Below are 22,116 nucleotides of genomic sequence, written 5' to 3' on the forward strand. Positions count from 1 at the left end.
AACTCTCAGAGCTACACAGTCCGTGGAATAATTTGCATTTGCTGAATGTCAACTCCACTTGAATGAGAGATCATACGTTATTATGTGATTACAAGCACTGGTCCTCCTTTGGAGAGTTAAGTGCTGTGACCCTGACCACGCTCATCAGTGCTGATGCCCTCATGACTACAGATGAGGTCTAAATACTTCACTGTTCATCCTCAATGGTAGCGATTTCTTTCTTTCTTTCTTTTCTCTCTCTCTCTCTCTCTCTCTCTCTCTCTCTCTCTCTCTCTTTTACTTTCCATTACACATCTAATGAGAAATACAACAACTACACGAGACTATCTTGTGATATGATGACATGAACTGCAGTGCCAATGAATACCACACCCATCCTTGAAAATATTACATGTTTATACACCAGAGAAAAATACTTCAAATACAAACACCTTAGCGTTTTACAATAGATTTTGGCAGGGTCGTAAAGCAGAGGGGCCCATTTCTGGAGCCCTTTTTCTCAATACTCATCGTTTTGACTCCATATGTACATGTGTTCAGTTTTGTGACTGTATTACACTCTCCTGTAGACATCTAGTACTCAAAACAATTTATAGTTTCTTGCATAAAAGCTGGGGGGGGGGGGGGGGGGAATTCCACTCAAAAGGGGAATCTGCAAATTCCCTAACAGTAATAATTTTCAAATTATTAAATTATTCAAAAACATCTAAGTAAAGCTAATCATGCTGACTAAAAGAAACATCTTCCACACTGATAACCATCCTCGTTGAGTTAAACTGCTTTATTTGCTGCATCAAAAGTGTCTTGTTTGTTGGTTTCTTATCCTTGAGAAATCCTCCCTTTCACAGCAGTCCCAGATTTGGTTGGCTATGTTAAGAGTTGATTTATTTCGCATTTCTTTAAAATTGCTTCGCCCACAATATTATCCTCCTGTAAGTGAATGCAATCATGCAAAATTGCCACTTTTGTGTTTCTAGTGTTCCACAAAGCTCGATGCATATTTATGAATATTGTTGTAGTGCCAGCTATCCCTATAATCTTCTTGGGAAATGCACAAAAATCTATGACCAAATCCTTAAAATGGCTGCTTGACAAAAGTTTCTCTTACTACCAAGGGCCCTAACTGCTGATTAACAAACAATCACCACACAGAGATGGCACACTACTAATGTGAAGCGTATGATAAAGACCCCCTCTTGTCTCCTGATGGCAGTGCAGCAGGACTATCATATCACTGAGGTCATCTCTCGCTGCAAGGCCAAGTCCGATTTAGCATTCGGCATAGTGGCTGAACGAGAGGATAGCTTGTCACTCAAGCCTTATTGATGGAATCCAGAACAAAAAAATTAGATGCAGGGTCAATGAGTGAAGGTCCTGGCTTATCTCTGCTCAGCTTGAAACTGTGTCCAGTGGAACAGAAACTGTCACACGAGGTTAACACAGGCATGGACAGCAATTCTGAGAAATGGAAAATTGTCAAGAAAATTTATGGCTATGCAAGAAACGAAAGCCAAACTGATTTATACAACACCAATAAACATGTGAAATGTGGAAAGGGAGCCAGAGTCGTTTCGCTTCAGAGTTTCACTACTTACTTAAAATAAAAGAAATGTTGATTTAATTAAAAAAAAAAAGTAGTAAACAAAATAAATTATTATTGCAATAATTAACTGAATAATAAAAAGTTCAAATTAAGATGCAACAACAGCTAGTGATATCCGTGGCCAAAATCGTGACTGCTTTCTCTTATACGATAAATCACAAAGGCCACCATTCCTTTATGTTCTGCTTTCAAGGGGGCAGACTTTCTTGTAATTGTGGTCTCCAGGTTTGTTTCACATATTTTCACTCCAGTCCTTCTAACTGACCATTTTTGCAGAAAGGGTTTTTTGTAAAGCCACCAAATCTGACCTGTGAATCCTCAAATTATATATTTTTAAAAAAGGCACCTAACTCAAGAGAAAAATTGGTGTTTGTTACAATTTAACAAAGAACTAAGTTTAAATTGTATCTTTAGATATTTTGTTACAAGCAGGCTATTTCAAAATATATAATTTGTTTCCATTTCTTTAGTTGAATCAATGAAAACTGCCAAAGATAACACAGTTTGACAGACATAAAATAATATTTTTGCACGAAAAATTAGGTTAACAAAGAGCTTGGCATATTTTGGCTGGACAATAGAAGAAGAAAAAAACTATCTACACCAGGTGAACAGTGTCTAAAAGTCATGTCATTAATGAATCTGGCCCTGCAGTTGATCCATTTACTGTTAGGGACAAGCAGTCTTTAATAAAGGGAAACAGAGGCTGAAGCATTTCAAACTGAAAATCTTCGTCAGTGTGTATGGAGACGGTCAGGAGAGAGGTGTAACAGTGAGTGTCTGCAGTCGTCTATAAAACACAGTGGAGGCTTTGTCACGTTTGGAGCTGCATTTCAGTCAGTGGTGTTGATCTTGTCATAATTTAAGGAATTATGAATGAAGAAAAGTACAGACAGATTTTGATCCACTATGCAATATAATCTGAAAAGCATCTGATTGGCAATAGCTTTATTTTTCAACATGACAAACACAAAACATACCTGAGAGAAAAACATGCTGAAGAATAGGATAATAAATGTATTGTTTTTCGGTGACTGATGGATGCTGTGACCTCACAAAAACAATAAAAAGAAGAAGAAGAAGAATGAAGAATTTAAACATTAATTATAACATCATTTCACACAAAATGTTTAACAGAATGAAATGATTCATAAAATTTTATACAAAAGGTCAAAGATCCAGTCTGGGCAAGCAGCATTTTATTGCAGCAGCACACCGAGGAAGCAATAATTTAAACTACCTTATAAACTGGGCCATTTACCTTCTGATTGAAACCAATATAAAAATCACTGAAACATGAAGTAAATAACATTGATTACCTTGTAAGCAAGTAAACAGTTTGTTCCTGAAGCCAATAAACTGAAAGCAGAAAAAGATCAATTAAAGTGGGGAAGCAAAAGGGTTTGAGCAACTTTGACAATGTCAGAGTTATTACCTCTAAAACAGCAGATCACGTGTTCCCAATATCCAGAGGTTAACTATTAAATGTTTTAGAACTGTGGAGTCAGCTGATCATGTTATCCAGCTGAAAAACACAGGCTAAGATGGGAAAGTGTCAGAGCACACAGTGCACTAAGCTACTGAGTATGGCGCTACATATCTCCAAACCACAATAGTGCCCATGACGACAACTATCTGCCACATAAAGTGGAAATGATGGGCAAGTTAGCATCAGAACTAAACCACAGAGTAATAGAAGAAGTTGGCTTGGTCTGATGAATCACCTTTTTTTTTCTTTATAGCCATGTGTGTATGTGGGTCATTTACCTCAGGGAGATGGCAGCAGGAGAAACTATGGAAAGAAGGCAAGCTCTTGGCAATGTTTGACTCAGAAACCTTGAGTCCCTGCATTTATATGCATATTACTTTGACATACTGCCTACCTAAACACTTGGTTGAGACCACATCTGAAGGCAGTGTCCTCTTTCAGCAGAATAATGCATCCTGTCAAACTGTTACAAAAATAAAATAAAAATGTTCAGAAATTGTTCTAGGGATTTAAAAAATGTTGACTGGCCTTCAAATTCTCTAAATCCCAAGTCAATCTGCGGCATGTGCTGGAAAATTCATTCAAGAGCACAGCATACCTAAAGACAGAAATCAGGTTTTTATCAAAGCTCAAGTTACAAAATGAAAGTTTTGACTGTATATATATATATTAAAAAGTTGCTTGTCTTTTAAAATATGTCACTAATTGGCATCAGGTACTTTTCAATAAACCTTGTGGCAAATTTAATGCCTGAACCTACCAATTACCTACCAACCACTTATATTTATAGAAATGGACTGTGAGCACAACACTGGCATATTATCACCTCTCAAGTCGATATAGTGAACTTGTTAGAATTACACATTTACTAGACCTGCAGTCACATTAGCATTCATTTTGAGTCCTATGTCCTCCAAGCAATATAAATCCCATATTTCATAATCTTTACATCCTATTTTGTCAATAAACTGTTAGATACTGGAGTCAAAACAGCACCAGATTAAAGTGAGAAAACAACGTGTCCCTTGTAAGACTACAAGATGCTACAAAGTTTTGCAGAGTACCAGTGGTGATGTTTTCTATGGGCTCTTTGCAGTTCTTTCCGCGTTCACAATATGTTAATATAAAATGTTGATCTGTGTAAAGGCTTTAAACAAGTTCACCCACTGAGATTGAATCACAATTAGAGTTCTCTTCCAAATTATCCTCATTATAAGATAAGATCAGCCTATACCAACCTTCTGTCCCCTGTTCAGCAGCAGCCAATGAATTTAGGAACGTGCCCTAATTCTTAGAGGGAAAAAAGGCAGAAGAAAAAGTCACTATAAAGGCAGAAGTAGCACTGTAGCAGTTGGAGTGTTATAATTAGCATTCAGAGTGAAAGCAGGATTATGTGTCCATTGGCAGAATTTCTAAGTTCTGGCCCAATGGACAGAGAGTAAACTCCACAGGGGACTCCCCAGGGAGCAAGGCATGCTGGGTTTGAGAGGGGTTATTGGACTGTGCTGTCTCTCTGACTGTGAGCCACTGGGGACCAGAGCAGAGGTCCCTGATGGTGCACTGAAGCCTGAGTGTGACACCTGGGCTGTCTGTCACGGCCACAAACACTGACAATGTGACACTTGACAGGATAGGAGTTGAGGCTGCAACAGCTGAAGTCAAGACCCGGCTGACAGTAAGGATGAGAGGCGTGCAGTTCAACTCAATAATTTCCCCGACACACTTAAATCCAAGCCTGCTTGTCTCCTTCCTCCGTTCTCTTTCTTCGGTGTTCATGGCCCTTTAAATAAATCAGGGTCCTGAGGAGGCTGAACCCATCAATTAGAGTCGTCTGATGAGACCGGTGTGTATTAATCAACAGTGTGAGGCGTGTGACAGGCTGAGAAGCGACAAGATGAAGGGCTGCACTGCCAGAGAGCTTTAAGAGGAGCACTGACGAACAGGCTCTTAAGATGAATTTCCCAGTGTGCATCGCTAAACTAAACTGATATCCAATTATGTTTCCCACATCGACAAGCTAACCGAGCAGCTGCGAGCAGCAAAGGCTTGCAGTGTCAGAATTGGCCAGGCGCAAGGCAGAGAAACTCAGGACCTTGAAGGAGATGTCACAAGGAGGCTGGAGTCAGTCGCTTGAGTGAGCGATGGTCCACACGCTTGCCTGAAAGCATGACATTGCCGAAGGGGGAAAAACACCATTTTATCATTCAGTGCGATTCGCACCCTCTCTCCCTGTCAAACATGCCATATGTCCCCGTCACAGGTCGTCTTGCTGGCTTATCGAGTGTGACAGGGCTATTCACACACTGCTCCCAATCAGACACCATCTCCTGCAGAAAAAAAAAATCACCACTATAGCACAGTGACGGGCTGTCAAGCAGAGGGCACCAATGTCCACAGGGCCTTGGCTGAGAGTCTGCCCATCTGGGGGAAGGGGGCAAAGGCCAGAGGTTATGAGCTCAGGCGTCCATACATGGTACACCTCACCACAGACTCACACTGTTGGCACTCTTGTCGTAATTCAGTTTGCAACAAGAACAAATTCAGTTTTAATTCAAACTGCTTTTATGTATTGAAACAATTTCATGCAGAGTTCTTTTTAAGAAGTGTGACATTTTTCATCTTGGTTCTAACACTCTCTTTAAGTGCTCTGTGAAATAAATATGACTTGACATTTCACTAGATGACGCAGATCATTGGGACTGTGGAACAGGTTATTTGCCTGACAGGAAACAAAAGTACTATGTAAACCTTACCTGGGACTTTGCACTGGGATGTGGTTCTCAGCCTATTTTCCTAACCACTAGACCTTACAACCCAAAATGTGCGATGCCAGTTTGTGGTCACAAGTGAGTACAACCAAAAGTCACAGAAATCCATTTTTAGGGCACACAATCTGAGCTCTGAAGAGTTGCTTCTTACTTCTTAGAGTCTGCAAATGTTTACTTTGATGCCAAAGAATCTCATTGGTACTTAGCCACTTGGTTCCAAACACAATGACACTGCAGATGCTGAATATATTCACTAAGTGAGCAATCAGTTGCAAAGTGGGCTGAAAATTACACTTATCCCCCCCATGATGATATGCATAGAGAAATAAATCAGAGAGCAAGAGAAGAAGCAGTGGGGCAAGGGGGAGAAGTGGTATCACCTGATCTTAAAAAAGGAGCGGGATGTGGCAACTCAACTCTTCAGAAAAAGCGATAGAACCCTCCTGGCACATTTTTATAAGAAAGATTTCTGTGAAATGATTGCTAATCTATGCAAAAAAGCAATCAGTGACTCATTCATAATGCATGAGCAACGCGATACCAATTTTGCAACGCTTTCGGATTATTAGATGTTATCGTGAATGCAGCAGATGAAATATGAACACTCCTACCTGGCCCATTGTAATTACATGACTGCAGCAGTCCAGAGATACATGGCGAGAGGGAAAATGCGAAGAAAGAAACATACAGCGAGACAGACAAACCATCAGATAGAACATCCATTACCATCTGACTGCAGATAGCTCTAGATGGGAATATTTGTTTCTAACAGCTTTATGTATCCATTTGTGCCATGATTTATCAACCTAAAAGCTGTGGTTTTAAGTACATCTGGCTGACGTTTTAATGGTCCATCAATCACATGGTGTCATGTGATAACATTTTGAGATCATCCGCCTCCCTGAGCCTCTGAGGAAAAAAAACCTGAATCCAATAAATTGGCTGCAATCCCAGGGAAATGATGAGAACCTATTTCGAATTCAAAGCAAGTTCAAAGTATGAATGTTAGATAAGCTGCTTCTCAAATTAATGCAAATCAAATTTCATTTAGGATGTTTTTGTTCTATATAGACCCTCATGTACTGAATATATTTCTGTGCCAGTATCTAAGCCGCAGTTAAAAGCCTGACAAAAAACCCATTCCTGTTTGGATTATTGGATTCAGATTATTTCATGAATTAATGCAATGAACTCTTAAAGTAGAATGCTTTCTGGTGCAACAGCCCTACATGCACTCTCATCAAAGAAGTAAAAATAATTAAACTAATTCAACATATCTTTACTTGGGTGTGACTCTTTTTTTTTTAATTCAAGCAACAGAAACAGGCGCAAAGTTACAAACCTTGAGCTTACAAGTCTTACAAGCTCACATTCATCTGGCCCCATATGAACCAGAGTAGCATGTAACACAGCTTCTATTCTTCCTTCTTCCGTTTAAAATTGTAAAAAAGAAAAAAGAAAAGAAAGAAAGCCAACTCTTTTTTTAAACACGAGTGTTAACGTGTCTGGATAACACCTGGAAGCCTTGTGAAAAGCGCTGACAGATTTCATACTTTTACATTCACGGCAACTTCGACACCAGGGATTTGCTCTTAAAACGGAGCACAGCAAGGATGAAGGGTGGTATAAAAATCAATGAGGCTTTTCAAAGGCAACATGAAAAACCAGCGCCTTAGCCTGCAATTAAACAAGAGCGCTCCTGGCACTGAGGGATGACAGAGTATGTACAGGTGCCCTCGACTTCACAGGATCAATTACAGGATCAATACTACAACATGATACAATTCCATGATGGAAACTGAGACGTGGACTGGAGCTGCTTTGCGTCATGTGCTTCAGATGTTCACAGTAAAACAGCTCAAGCCGGTCTGTAGCTGTGGAGCCATTTCATAGGCATGAAAGAAGCCTCGTTCTAGACCAAACAGATCCTCCAGGTGGAAACTTCTTTTGAAATATTACTGTCTGTGTTAAGGCCAGTTTAAAAGGGGATTACAAGTCTGGAGGTTGGGGAATATATGTGTGTCTGTGTGTGTATACACATGATATATACATATATTATATCAGCATATTTTTAAAAATAGTATTTTGTAACTATGGATTCCAAATGCCCAAAAATAAAAGTTGTGGATGAAAACACTGTAAAAATTTCATTTTTATTTCTTTCTAGCTGCTAGTTTAGGCTGCTATTTGTTTTATTATAAAAACTGTTTTAATGTGATTAATTTGCACAAACACATGTAGGATTTACAGTGACATGCATAGCTTTAGCTTTATATTGACTCTGTTTCAAAACAGGCCTATATGTTAACTTAGTGTTCCTCCTCTGTACAGTTCTTCCATTACAGGCTAAAATCTCAACATAATGCAATATATACTCCTCAGACGGCCCATACGCCTTAATAACACCAGCTTGGACCCCCTGTTGCTTTCAGAACTGATAATTAGGCATGAAAGCATCACACAATTGCTGCAAATTTAGTGGTTGCCACATCCACCACATCCCAAAGGTGCACTATTGGATTGAGATCTGGTGACTGTAGAGGTCATTTGAGTACAGTGCAACTCACTGTCATGTTAAAAAAAAAACAGTTTGAGATGATCTGAGCTTTGTGTCATAGTGAGTTATCCTGGTGGAAGCAGGTCATCAGAAGATGGGTACACTGTGGTCATTAAGAGAGCAACAATATTCAGGTAGTCTGTGATGTTTAGATGATGCACTACTGATAATAAGGGGACACGGTGCGCCAAGACAATATCCCATGAAATCATGGACACATGCTTTCATGTTGTTTACCCCAAATTCTGACCCTACCATCCAAATGTTGCAGCAAAATTGTTTTGTTTTTTTAACCTGATTTTTATTTCTGAGAAAAATAAGATCCACATATGAGGACATCCGTTTTAAATTTTGATAGAACAGTGGCAGTATAATGTCCTTGTAAGTGGATATAAGTTCTTGTAGAGCAAAATTTAGTATTTTCGTCTAGACAACCCAAAATGTGATATCCACATATGTGGACACCAGGTCCAGGAGGTTAAAACTATAAATAATTTACATTTTTAACAGATATTAAAGGTTTCCAGAGTTTTAGTTTTAGTTAAAAAATATTGAATTTCAATACCTTAGAGCAGATATTTACTTTAACTTTTCATTCAGTGAAATTTTAGCTGCGATTAACATTGACTAGCATTTTTTAGCATGCTAAACTATGACAGTGAATATTGTAATATTAGAATTAGCATGACCATGTTAGCATGCTAACATAAAGCATTGGTCTGCAGATGGGGTGTGATAGTAATAAACTCCTCCGATTTTTTGTTGATAAGATTAACGACATCAATGCTAAAATCTCCCTAAAGCTTTCTTGTACTCCTGGTCGACTTTTATAACTGTAACATATAATGAAATAGCAGCCCTGGTTGACAAAATGAAGCCGTCCTCAAGCCCCTCAGACATTATCCCCACTAATTTTTTATTAATGCCTTTGACATCATTAGTCCTTGGGTTCTGAACCTTTTTAATGTTTCTCTTCAGACTGGGGTGTTCCCCAGCTTTTTTTAAACATGCCATTGTGGAACCAAGGCTCAAAAAACCCAACCTGGACCCAACACTACTTCAAAATTTAAGACCTATCTCCAAACTCCTATTTATGTCAAAACTCCTTGAGAAGGCAGTAGCTGTCCACCTTACGGCATACTTGGAGAAATATAACATCCATGACCGTTTTCAATCTGGGTTCCGTAAATTGCATTCCACTGAGACAGCACTACTGAAAGTTACTAATGATATTATGATGTCAGCAGACTCCGGAGAATACACAGTCCTAGTCTTGTTAGACCTCACCTCAGCCTTTGATACAGTCAACCATACCATCCTGATAAACAGACTGAGAGACCTGGTTGGGATGCCTGGCTCTGTTCTAGACTGGTTTTCATCTTATATATCTGAAAGAAGTTTTAGTGTGTCTGCAAACCAGATCATGTCGGAATCTACAGAGTTGTTGTGTGGAGTTCCTCAGGGCTCTGTGCTGGGACCTATTCTGTTTTTAATATACATTCTTCCTTTAAGTCAGATAATACAGCAGTTTCCTGAAGTATCTTATCATCTTTTTGCTGACGATATTCAGCTATATTATTCTTTTAAGCCTGCTGAAGCTCAAAAGCTCTCCAATCTGATTGACTGTTTAACCAACATTAAACAATGGTTGAACAATAATTGCTTACAGCTAAACCCGGCCAAAACAGAAACTTTGATTATTGCACCAGGCAGTGCAATACCTGATATTAAACGGCGACTGGGTGACTTAGGTTCCTTACAGAAACATAACCTTAGAAACTTGGGTGTCATTTTGATGAAGCTTTTTCTTTGGAGGGACATTTAAATCAGACAGTAAGAACCTGCTTTTTTCACTTGAGGAACATTTCTAAACTTAGATCCATCGTGTCAACAAGTGAACTCGAGATGATAATACATGCTTTTATCTCTACAAGACTTGACTACTGTAACAGCCTGTTTACTTGTCTAAACATGAAAGGGCTAGCCCGCCTACAGGTTGTTCAAAACTCTGCAGCTACGCTACTGACCTGCTCAAACAAGGGTGCTCATATGACCCCTGTTTTAAAGTCGCTGCACTGGCTACCAATCAGATTCAGGTTCCATTTTAAAATTCTAGTTTTAACTTTTTTTTAGTGGTCCCCCACACTCGTTTTAAAACCCGAGGGGACCGATCTTTCCAAGCTGTTGCACCCAGATCGTGGAATGCACTTCCCCTATTTCTACGGGGTTTGGACTCAGTGGAAACCTTCAAAAAGCAGCTAAAGACATTTTTATTTCAAAAAGCTTTTAATTAGACCAGGGTTTTCATGGTGTATTTTATGACTGTATTATGTTTTTACCTTGTAAAGCACTTTGTGACATATGTCTGTGAAAGGTGCTATATAAATAAACTTTACTTACTTACTTACTTAAAAAGTTTTAGCTGTACCACCAAAATAATTTTTTTTTTAAAAAAACCTACCTGATATAAAATCTTTATGCCACCACCTTCACTTTATAAAATGCTGCACTGCTCCTTCTCCATTTGTGCTGCTTCTTGACCACTTGTGTGTCCAATTTTATTTTGTGATGGAAGACAAATCTGGCGAGTAAGCAAGGTGGTTTGGCCTTAAATGCCTGACTGGCACATGATGGCATACAACACAGTTTAGGTCTTTTGTGCTCAATGTTCTCCCTCAGAAGCCTCGGGACATTACAGTAGGACTCAGTGATGACAGTATGGCCCTGGGTGATGAATTCAAGGTGCACAACCCTGTGAAGGTTGAAGAAAATTACAAGCATGCTCCTGACCCAATATACCACCTTCAGGCTAGAAAACTGGACAGTTCCTCTGAAAACCGCTATTTGGTCTCTGGGTCATAGCTGGAGAGCCACAAGCTCTTGTCACCACTGATTATCCTTGGCATGAAGCTTGGGTATGAGAAGGATGTTTGCTCTTTGCACAAGTTTGAAGCCCATGATGAAGTCAAAAAGGCACAATGGGATTTCAAGGGAGTGCTCTAAACATAAGAAAGCTAGCAGTGTTACACAAGGAGATAACCTTGTGTAACACTCACATTTATTTGTTTTTGGTTTAGCCTCACATTTATTTGTTTTTTGTTTGGTTGAGTAGAATAATTTTCATCCTTCAGACCCCTGAAGATAATTTTAATAAACAAACCAAAACTTCCTCCACCACCAAGCGTTCACAGGACAGAAGTATTTGCAAATCCTAAAACAATGAGTAACTCTGGTTTGTCTGCTCAAGTCACAACCACTGGATGATGATTAAATGCTAAAACTGTCACAAAGCACAAGCAGACCAGACTCAAAGTGAGCACACTCACACTAAGTCATAGCAGACCGATTAACACTGTAGCAACCAAAGTGTTTTTAATTATGCACTGGGTTACTTTATCAATAATGAAAAAACTGTTTTAGTTGTTCATCATGCTTTTTGAAAAAGTTAATCATTTAATCAAAGAGCAAGAACTAAAAGCAGTTCTTGACATATTGGTGAATGTAAACCTGAATCCTTCGAGATCTTCGACGGCCCTCCCGCACCATGCTGCCTTAATCGGACCCCTGCTGAGAACACCGGCCACCGACCTCGACTTAGTAAAAGGGCAAACACCCCCAGGAGGGTCGTGCAGCTCATCGTGACAGAGAGGATCATCATGATGTTGATTCTGCCTCTGTCATTGTGTTCATTTGAATGCTGGGCAGAGGAGGGTTGCGCAGATATTTCCTGCTGTGTGCCAATTCCACATCCTCTTTTAAAGATATGAAGACATATAATTCAATCAGTACAAGACGTTTCCCATAATAACAACCCAGTAACAAACTGTGATCCAAAAGCCTATATATGCAAATGCAGACGTTCGCTGTGGGAAGTCATACACTAAATCCCCATTGGCAAAACCAGTAGACATCAACATGATATCTTGTCAGTCAGGTCTAATTCTGTATTCAAACTTAATGGCTCCTGACAAGCATTTCACCAGTCGACCGGGGACCAGAGGGAATGTGCCACAGTGTGCATGACCACTCAGCAAATTCACATTTAGCATTTTATTCCTCCTGCTTGGACAGAATGAATTATTCATCCCAGATTCTATCACATTGATCCACACAGACAAAACTCCCTAAAACCCCTCGAAATGTTAAATGTTAAATGGTTTGTACATCTCGCTCCTCGCTGCGGGGACAGCGCACGTTTTTTCTACTGTATCTCTCTAATTTTGACATTCTCCCTCTATCCTTGACCCCCTTCCTCACTCCCTCTGTTATCTGAAATCATCTTAGGCCTGCTCCTTAGATTCTATTCATCAGAGCAGAAAGAAGCAGGCGCTGACACTGATATAAAAAAAAAAATACCATCTGTGCCTTGCAGGGCTAAAAGGAGCGAAAGAGAATAAGACAGAAAAGAAAGAGAGGGGCTTCAAATAAAACTGGCTCCGTTGTCTCGCTCTTGTCCCCCTCCCCTCCTCGTCAATGCCATTTCAATTGAAAAGCGCAGTGGTAATTAAATTCCAGCAGGGGTTAGGGGCAACTGTGCGGCACGCTGACGGGGGGCTGCCCTGACAAAGATGACACAATTCAAGAGGACAGAGGGGGCGCCAGGCAGAAAAAGGAGGGAGGGTGACAAATGTCGTATATTCACGCACGGTGCCAGATTTGTACTACTCAATCTTTGTGACATTTACAAAAAAAAAGCAGAAAATGGAATAGATATTCAAACTCAACTGAATCCCCCAATGACCTTTTCCCCAAATCAGTAAAATTCTAAACAGATCCGTCTTCTCCATCTGCGACATTTGCAGAATACTCTGTAATGCTTTCAAGGGAGCGATGAGGTGGAGAAGAATTTGGGAAAGCTGGCTTGTGTGTGTGTGTGTGTGTGTGTGTGTGTGTGTGTGTTTGCGTGTGTGTGTGTTTGCGTGTGTGTGTGTGTTTGCATGTCAGCACAAACGTGTGACTCAGAAGGACACTCGTCATTGATTCACATTATAGTAGCGCTAATCCAGAGGCTCCAGAGAAAGTCACACACTCCTGCTTTCCCTCTTTCCCCATTCTGTATTAGCAAAACAACACAGCCAGTTACCCTTTCACTGCAAAAACTAACAGAGCATAAAATAGTGACATTTTACCAAAGTGCTGGAGAAATTATAGACGCTCTCAACAAGGAAACAACTGAAATCACATCAAATTCTTTGGTTTTAGCATAACTAGAATACATTTTAGCACACCAGAATTTCAGAGCAATGCAGCAGTGCATGATGGGATTCAGAGGTTTTTAAATGGTTTGCATCATTTTTAAATATTTCATGAGAGTGAAATCTGTTGAGTTTGACTTTGTTCTTGTTAAATAATGTCTCATCGTCATCACAACAACATTGTATTAGAGGAGGAGTATTTCAGGATTGGTGATCTTTTAATGTACTAAAATATACTGACCCCTACTGCTTTAAGCATTTGGAAGAAAATATAACTTAATCCTGCCAGTGTTTCACTTCCCTGTCAGTCAATTTTATGAGTGCCGTCTTCTGCAACTCTCCTTCCATAAAGAAGCATTTGTGCAACTCTGATGCCACCTACTGGACTTAGATGTCAGTGCACAGGCTCGTAAACCGTGAGTACATTTTCACTGAATAAGAAGTGTTACCCAAAACACAACATAGTTAAATTGTCACAGATTTAAGAGAGATTAGACCGCTCCATCCCACCCCACCCTGCCCAGATTGAAATGCTCCTTGGTCCATTCGGCCTCCTTTATTAGTTCAGTATACCTCAGGTCTTGAGATAATAAAAAGCCCACTATTACATCTGTCCTCCTTCGCAGACACTGCCACGGATGAGTCTTAGTAGTGATTTAAAATCTCCAGAATTTCCTCCTTAACAGAAATGGCCGAATGCTGCTGGACACCTGGCCCACCAATGCTTGTTTCCCAGCAGTCAAAGCCACAGTCTTTCAACTCCTGCACTGTACTCTGGACCATCAGGGAGTCGGTTTCTATAAAACAAGCCAGTTATAACAGGTAATATAAGACAAGGTCAAGACAGGGATAAAAATAAGTCACTTCAGTTAATAAGCTTAGGCAGACTTGGTGTGCTCTGTGAGACTGTACCAAACATCTGCTGCTGTTTGCAAAGGAAATGGTCCAAAACAAGGCTTGACATCATCTCAACAGTAAGGATGCAGCTGCATAGTAATACTCACAGTAACCACACAGACTCAGATGAAAATGTAAAGCTTCACATTCAAGAGCAGCTTTAAAACACAAAGATAAAATAACTTAATCCTCGCTTCCTTAACTTAAAGAGCTGCGCTATAAAAACCCTCTGAGAGCATGTAGACTAGACAGATATGAAACAATCTACTTGGAAATTCCCTCAGTCAGAAACATTTGCTGAGAAAACAAATAAAAAAGCCTTTGGAAATCTATTTGGTGTGGTTAAGACTTGTTAAAATTCAGTATGTTACAGGCTGCAGGCATAAACAAAGGCTGAACTTGCAGGTTCTCTGCTTGTTTGCTTTGTCAAAGAGAGGATGATACAAAGTTTTCTTAGAACCAATTGCACAGTAATACTTGCATACCAAAGACGTTCTCTTGCACAGCCTGCTCATCATTTTCTGCCACTCAAATCGTTAATATGAGAGTGAGGGAGAATTAGAGAAAAAACTAAAAACAAAAACTTGCTGTCAGCAGGAGCCTGACAGTTTAGCTCTTCAAACATTCCTCATCAAAATTAATTCATTACAAGACTGAAGACCAATCAGCTGAAGGATGTGGAAAAAATGAATGATTATTTTGAATTATGATTTAGATTAGTCATCTAAACTGCAAAGGTACTTATAACAGTAGATAAAGTACATTCCTTTAAAATAAATTACTCTTCACATAATCATTTAAAAATGCACAATAAAAAGCACCTGGTCTCAGAAGCGTGATGCCACAGCCTCCTCCCCCTGCACCTGTTAGCTTGCTGTGGAGCCCTTTGGCCAGTGTGACCTGGCAAAGTCTGTCCAGGGCAGGGTGCCCCACCCCCATCACATTCAGATGGTGCTGGTTGATATCAATGAGTTCCTTTAAAAGGTATCACACAGCTGTTGTTAATTCATACATGCTACTGGGAGAAAATCAGCTGTGTGGTTTAGACATTTTCAAAACAGCACTATGCTACAACAGTTAACAACACTAGCTAATGTGCACTAACTTTTGTCTACCTAGGTTAGACAGCTAGCCTACACTTGCGTAGCTAGCAACTGTATCATGCCGAAGTGTAAATACTATTTGGCTAACCTGCTAATGTGGTCTAACATGGTCTTGACTGTAGCCAGGAAGTTATTTTGGAAAACAAAGTGATAACTTTGCACAACTAGCACCCCTTCTCTGATCACCTCAAAGATCAAAGTCAGCTTTGTCTCAAGTATACAGTATATTTCTTAGTTACTATACATTATACAGCTCTGTGCAAAAGTCTTGTGTCGCCCCTCATTCTTAACATTTTGAGAAATTGGTGGAGAGATTTACTGAAATGTGCAAACATACATGAAAATACAATATTTAAGGCCAAAACAAAGTGAATGATTCTAACAAGCTTGAAAGTCAATGCTTGGTATAACCACCTTTATTCTTCAACACAGCCTAAACTCTCTAAGGCAAGATTTCTTGTCTTTTCTATAAGTAGTCTTCAGAAAAAGTTTTTGGGGCTTCTTGAAGGACATTCAAAGCTCTTCTTTGGATGTTGGCTGCCTTTTGTTCTGTTCCCTGCCAAAATGATCCCACACTGCTTCAATAATGTGGCGGTCCGGGCTCTGAGGAGGCCAATCCATGACTGATAATGCTCTACTGATGTGTTTTTCTATCCAGGTATGCTTTTACTGCACTGGCAGTGTGTTTGGGATTATTGTGATGCTGTTACCAATCAGATGCTTTCCAGATGGTATTGTATGGAGGATCTTTTTTTTTCCTTCTTTTGCCCTCCACTTGTTCACTTTCCCCAAATTTTTTTAAGGACACACACACTGCCCCAAGATATGACAAGTGTTCAGCTAATAGTTCTTTTAAAAACACTTTGTTGGTACAAAAATACTATTTTATGTCTGCAGTACTAATTCAACTAAAGAAATCGGAATACATGTTTTGTGAGAAGTTGCCAGTAACAAAGTGCCTGAAGATATAATTTATAATTGTTTCTTTGCTAAGTTGTCTATTATGTGTAGACAAAACTAGTTTATCCCTTGAGTTAGGTGCCGTTTTATGTTTAAATGATTCATAGGTCACTGTTAAGTAGCTTAACAAACAAAAAACACTTCAGGTAAAGGGACTGGACTGAAATGACTGAAAAAGCAGCCAATGTCCAAAAAAAAACTTCTTTCAAGAACTTCAGAAAGCCTGGAGAAATATTGCTGGAGTCCATATGTCTGTGAAGTTTGTCAGTCATCCAGGTCATCATAGTCTGAGGACCTTGGAAAGAAACGCGTCTGGACTTCTTTAAGTTTCTTGAAGACGTTTCACACCTTGGCTCGTGTGATATGGCAGAGGATCACAAGGGGATCCATGACCCTCTTAGTGATGCTCCCAATAGGGCTTAAAAATCTGGTACTCTCCACCAGTTGCACTCAGAACTGAAGAAGCTTCCCGAATAAGAGGTGAAACGTCTTCAAGAAACTTAAAGAAGTCCAGACGCTTTTCTTTCCAAGCTCCTTAGATTGCTGGAGACCACTTAAAAAAAAATAAATAAATAAATAAAGTGGAAACCAAATATAAAGAAATGAGGGGTGGCTCAAGACTTTTGTACAGTACTCCACAATACATCTATTACATTATTTATTTTAGATGCAGCAGACTTTCAAAAAGAAGTAACAATGACATTTAATGACATGTTTATAACGCAAACTGCTTCACAAAATCAACTAATATTTGTACCTCTAGAATATTGTAATGCTCTCCTGTGATGGGCTCGCAGGTCATCTCTGAGAGGACCTTTTCACAAGTGCAGGAAATGGCATCAACCGAGTCAAGAACAGGTACCATGATGGATGGAAACTACAGGAGGGGAATACAAAACCCAAAGAGATTAACTTTTCCAACATCACCCGTGCAATACAATAACATCTGTACACACATATTATTTTTAATGGCTGTTTTCTGATGGATAAGCTGCATACAAATACAGATTCTGGGATGGCAGGTTTGACTTGTGCTCTAGCTTGATCACAACACTGTCACAACACCATTCAGGCCGAATTCTCTGTCTCAGACAGAAATCTGCACACCTGCTGGTGTCACCAAGGCAACAGCGCACAGGGGTGCCGGCTAAGAGTTTAATTTTAATATTTTATGAAGGCACTCAACACCACACGCAGGAGTATCTGCCAAGCAAAAGCACCGCCTATTATATTAATTACAGTGTCGGCAAGTAACTCACGGGGGAGGAAGAAACCATTTAGTACCTTGTTAATTTTGTCCTTCACCCTGGCAACAAGTACCTTGGTGCTTCGTGGTACTTTAGTGTTAGTGAGGAGGATTCTTAATAACGGCACCCTGGAAGTAAAACAGACAGATCAGATGGTTCATTCAGACGTATTATTCTGGTGCTTTACTGATGTATTAATTTTGTCCAGACAATGAGTTTGTTAATTGACCATTTAAATAAAATCTAATTAATAATCCTTCTTTAGTACCTGCTCAGCGGTATTATCTTTCCAGCCAAGAATCTGAGCATGCCGCCTACGTAAACCAAAGATGAATCATTAAAATCACAATAATAAGATATCAATGAACAATGATGGTGCAAAACTCTTGATGAGTACATGAAAGAGTGCGGTACAAAAATGAAGGAAGGTGTAACAAGCTACACATTTTAATGCCTCACCCCACGTTCCTACAGCATTGTCCACTCCTGAAGGATTACCGTGGATGATCATCTCCCCTTGGAAAGCCCAACTGTTGATTAGCTCCAGTTCCTCCTGACACCACCTGACACCAGTCATACCAAAATAAAAGGAAGAAGTGTCAAAATCCTAAAATGATTATATATGAGACAGTTTTTCAAAAAAAGAGGCAGTTGTTATGAAATCTGGAAATTTAGCCAGAAAATGTTAAAAGTACTGGTGTAAAATGCAATATCTTTTGTATTGTGAACTGCAATACAAGTTGTGTTGAGGTGTTGACCAAAACCATCCCTTAATTTTTCTTTTTAACAAGTTGAATGTTATAATTTAAGGCCTCACCTTCAACTTCAAACCAAAAGCCTGTGTGACACCATTTCCATTGTGTGATGTGTAATTTAAAATTTTACGCTTGCTGTCCCATTTTTGCAGCCCTGCCGTGACGCCTATACAAAACGGCAGCTGACAGCTACCGCATACAGAGCTCGAGATGGAGGCCTGAACATTACCTGGCAGTGTGTTCCCACTCTTTGAGAGGAGGGGGGATGGCTCCACTCGCGCAAAGCAGAGCTGCAGCTAAACACACAGAGTAGGCGGCACTTGACCCGAGTCCTGCTCCAGTCGGCAGCTCTGACCACACAGTCAGCGTCAAACTGGGCAGCTCACTAAGAAAACAAATACAGAAAGTGCTTTTATAGAATTTAAATTGTGTATATGTATGACTTTTGACTGTATATGCACTGAAACGGTAAAAAAATTGTTACAGATAATAGAAATTTGCAACTGTATCCCCAAAATGAGAATGAACACAACCTGTGAGCATCACTGTAGATTTAAAAATCCTACTGATTACTTCTCATTTACAATCAGCTATCAGTCATTTTTAATATAGAGAGTCTACTTCATTAAGTAAAGTACATAATATGTGATATTGCCTTCTGTACAGTCATGTGACTCTTACAGCACACATGTACACTACTACATTCAACAGAAACTTGACACTTCTGTCAATGCCTATCAGGGACGCTGCTTTTGGGCAGAGGTGAATACTGTAAACTAAATGTCCAGCTCTTCTCTCTCTTTAGAGGAAAATGCATACAGGCACTAGGGCACATACTGGCTCAGTGCCAGACTCTCATTAGCGGGGATCCTGTCACAACCCATCACCTCTCTCAGACATGCCACCGCCTTGTCAACGCCGATTAAACCTCCCAACAATCTGCAGCTTAATGCTCCTCAGCATCTTTTCTGTTAACAGCTGCCGAAGCAGTTAATACTAACATCCAACCAGTACCTTTAGCATCTTCATTTTAAAGAAGAGTAACTTTTCCCTGAACCTAATCTACTTCACTGGTAACTTGTTTGGAAACTGAACTTAAAATTATGAGCATGAACATGCTCCTACATTTATTGCAAGTGGGCACAAGACCAAAACTAATACAATCTACTGTAATGTATATATCATTTTAACAAGGACATCTAAATATAAACAGAGTTATCACTGGGCAAATAATAAAATCTGAAATGCAAGAAACCCCACTATTATACACCACAGAATACAATAGTACACACAATAAATAGCCCTCCCTGACACACTCACAAACACACACACACGCACACACACAGAAAGACTGTAGAGTTTAAACAAGACAGAGTCATTTTGTCATTTGTCATTATTTGTCTGCACACTGTCTGAATCACCAGTAGGTGGAGAAAGTAATAGCTGCAGCCATTTTCAGTTGCACCACCTCTGGGCAATGAGTTTACAGCTGCAGTCTTTCATCATTTTTACTGGACTTCTCTTTTGAGTGTTTACTTTTGAGAGTTTGCCTTTAACACTTGTGTAACCTGTGAGCTAATATAGAAATGAAACTTTTTACCAGATGTTATAACAGAAATATAACATAATTACTATCCTGTATACTAAACATCAAAGACTTTGACTGCTTTAGACAAATGACCTTTAACCCCTTCACTACTCCTAGAAAAGTACACAAGAGTCATGATAACAGATTTCCTGTTACTCAGCACAAAATGCTCCTTCTAAAAAAAAATGTTAAATTTTACACTGTAACGCTCTGTCTCAGAATGAAGTACCGATATTTTTTAAAGAGTTCAGTGAGTGATTGACTACAGGTTTTTAAAAAGGCACGAGTTATTACTTTCCTATGTGCATAGAGAGAACATTTATATATATACACCTGCAATTTGTTGATGCCTTTGTGATAAAAATGGCTACAGATGTGCAAATGATGAGAAGAAGTCCTCTCTCTCACCCTGATCCAAACAGCAACAGGTAGAGGTAAAGGAAGGATAAGGTGGCCATGCTGCAAGTATCCAAGCTTCCATTGGTTACACCAATAAATTCCCGCAGTCTCCTCACAAGTTCAGCATCCAGGCGTTGCACCTCATCCCTCTTACCTAATAACATCAATTAAAAGGTATATCACACCAATGCACTTTGATCTGTAACTGTACAAAACCAAAGCATATAGTTTAATCTAGCAAATTACTTAAAAACCTGTTAATTAAGACTGTCATTAGTTGACGCATCCAAAGGCTGACATTATAAAAAGACAGTAAATGGAAATTTACAGCTGCAAAAAAAACTCGATAAATATTTCTGACCCGGAAGCTCGTAAATTTAATCGCTTTGGATGATGGTGAGTTTATAGTACCGTCAATGATTCTGAAATAATTATGGGAAATACAGTAAATGAGTTGCACTTTTTTCCTACTTTTTCCACACTAAACACTTCAAATTTGTCTCCCATTTAGACACAAACTGGTGTTACAGTGGCTATACTGCTGTACCACCAACATTAGGCCAAAATTGGTCTCAGTACTAAAATTTCACTGTAGGATGCTTGAACTGCACGCAATATAATAAAAACAGAATTTGCAGGAGCACCTCTGATGCATCTTACCATGGAAGTAAGTAACAAGCTGCTTCAGTTGTGAAAGGTCCCAGCTGAGGAATGTGTCGATATTGGGCAGGTTGATGCAAACCTTGCCAAAAGTAGTGGCTTTCAATCGCAAATATGTCCTCAAGTTTAAGCTCACAGCAAGAGCCACCTGCCATGAAGTAACATTAGAACAAGCAAAATGTTAAAGAGATAAATAAATAAAATCTCCTCTTTTTTTAAATTTTTGGTTATTAACTTCATTTAGTGCCTTTTCATCAAAGACATGCTGTAGCTTTATGATAATGGGGTAAATATTAAAATATAAAATGACACTTTTGCAATTGGACAGGTTGTTTGATAAATCTTAATTAGTCATATTTTTTGCTAAGATGCTGACTGGTGCATTAAATGTCATTATGTTATCACTTCAGAGCTTACCTTTCCGTGAACGACTGCATGCTCTCCGTGTAGGATCGCCTTTCCAGGAGCTGACACGTAAAGGTCCGTCACTTGCATTTCTGTAAAAGCTTCCAGAGCAGAGCACAAAATATGCCCAAATCTACGTAGCTCAATCGCCTCAGTTCAACTTTTCACTGACAGCATTAATAACAGCTAGCTTAGCTAATGTTAATCCGCTGAACAGGCAAGAAGCCGTAGACAGCTTAGTTACACAGCACCGTCCTTTACGCGAACATTAATGACTGTTAATAACTTTACAAATGAATTTTGTGATTTAAAAAAAATCATGGAGCAACACTACATTCTCTTCACGAGTATCTGAGCGTTAAATCGTGACCTGACACACTGGACTAGGGACGAGCGAGGATTTCCTGTATCCAATCAACTCCCCTTCAGCTGGTCGAGCATATTTTCATCTGGCCAATCAGCATCCAGAACTCTGCCACCACCGGGTGAG

General features: G+C 39.5%; 1 protein-coding gene across 7 annotated transcripts; it reads right to left on the bottom strand.

Annotated features, from left to right (window-relative positions):
• Positions 1 to 254: 254 nt before the first annotated feature.
• On the bottom strand, positions 255 to 22,033 carry mvk (mevalonate kinase). Of its 7 annotated transcripts, none has more exons than XR_014877310.1 (12): positions 21,639 to 22,033; positions 21,222 to 21,369; positions 20,571 to 20,715; positions 18,804 to 18,959; positions 18,279 to 18,382; positions 18,088 to 18,133; positions 17,857 to 17,947; positions 17,330 to 17,449; positions 15,331 to 15,484; positions 3,039 to 14,409; positions 2,923 to 2,962; positions 255 to 2,647 (listed from the first exon to the last, which is right to left on the bottom strand). XR_014877310.1 is itself a non-coding variant. In XM_085180919.1 (10 exons), exons 1-10 carry the CDS (start codon positions 21,714 to 21,716, stop codon positions 14,258 to 14,260), a joined length of 1,194 nt encoding a protein of 397 aa, XP_085037045.1. In that variant the 5' UTR covers positions 21,717 to 22,033; the 3' UTR covers positions 255 to 14,257. The 7 variants fall into 7 exon arrangements, 1 of the variants encoding a protein (XP_085037045.1); XR_014877309.1 differs by having other exon boundaries at positions 255 to 2,654; XR_014877307.1 differs by having other exon boundaries at positions 255 to 8,237; positions 9,165 to 14,409.
• Positions 22,034 to 22,116: the final 83 nt, after the last annotated feature.

This window comes from Neolamprologus multifasciatus, chromosome 12 (assembly GCF_963576455.1).
Source record: "Neolamprologus multifasciatus chromosome 12, fNeoMul1.2, whole genome shotgun sequence".
In the NCBI taxonomy this organism is placed as follows: domain Eukaryota; kingdom Metazoa; phylum Chordata; class Actinopteri; order Cichliformes; family Cichlidae; genus Neolamprologus; species Neolamprologus multifasciatus.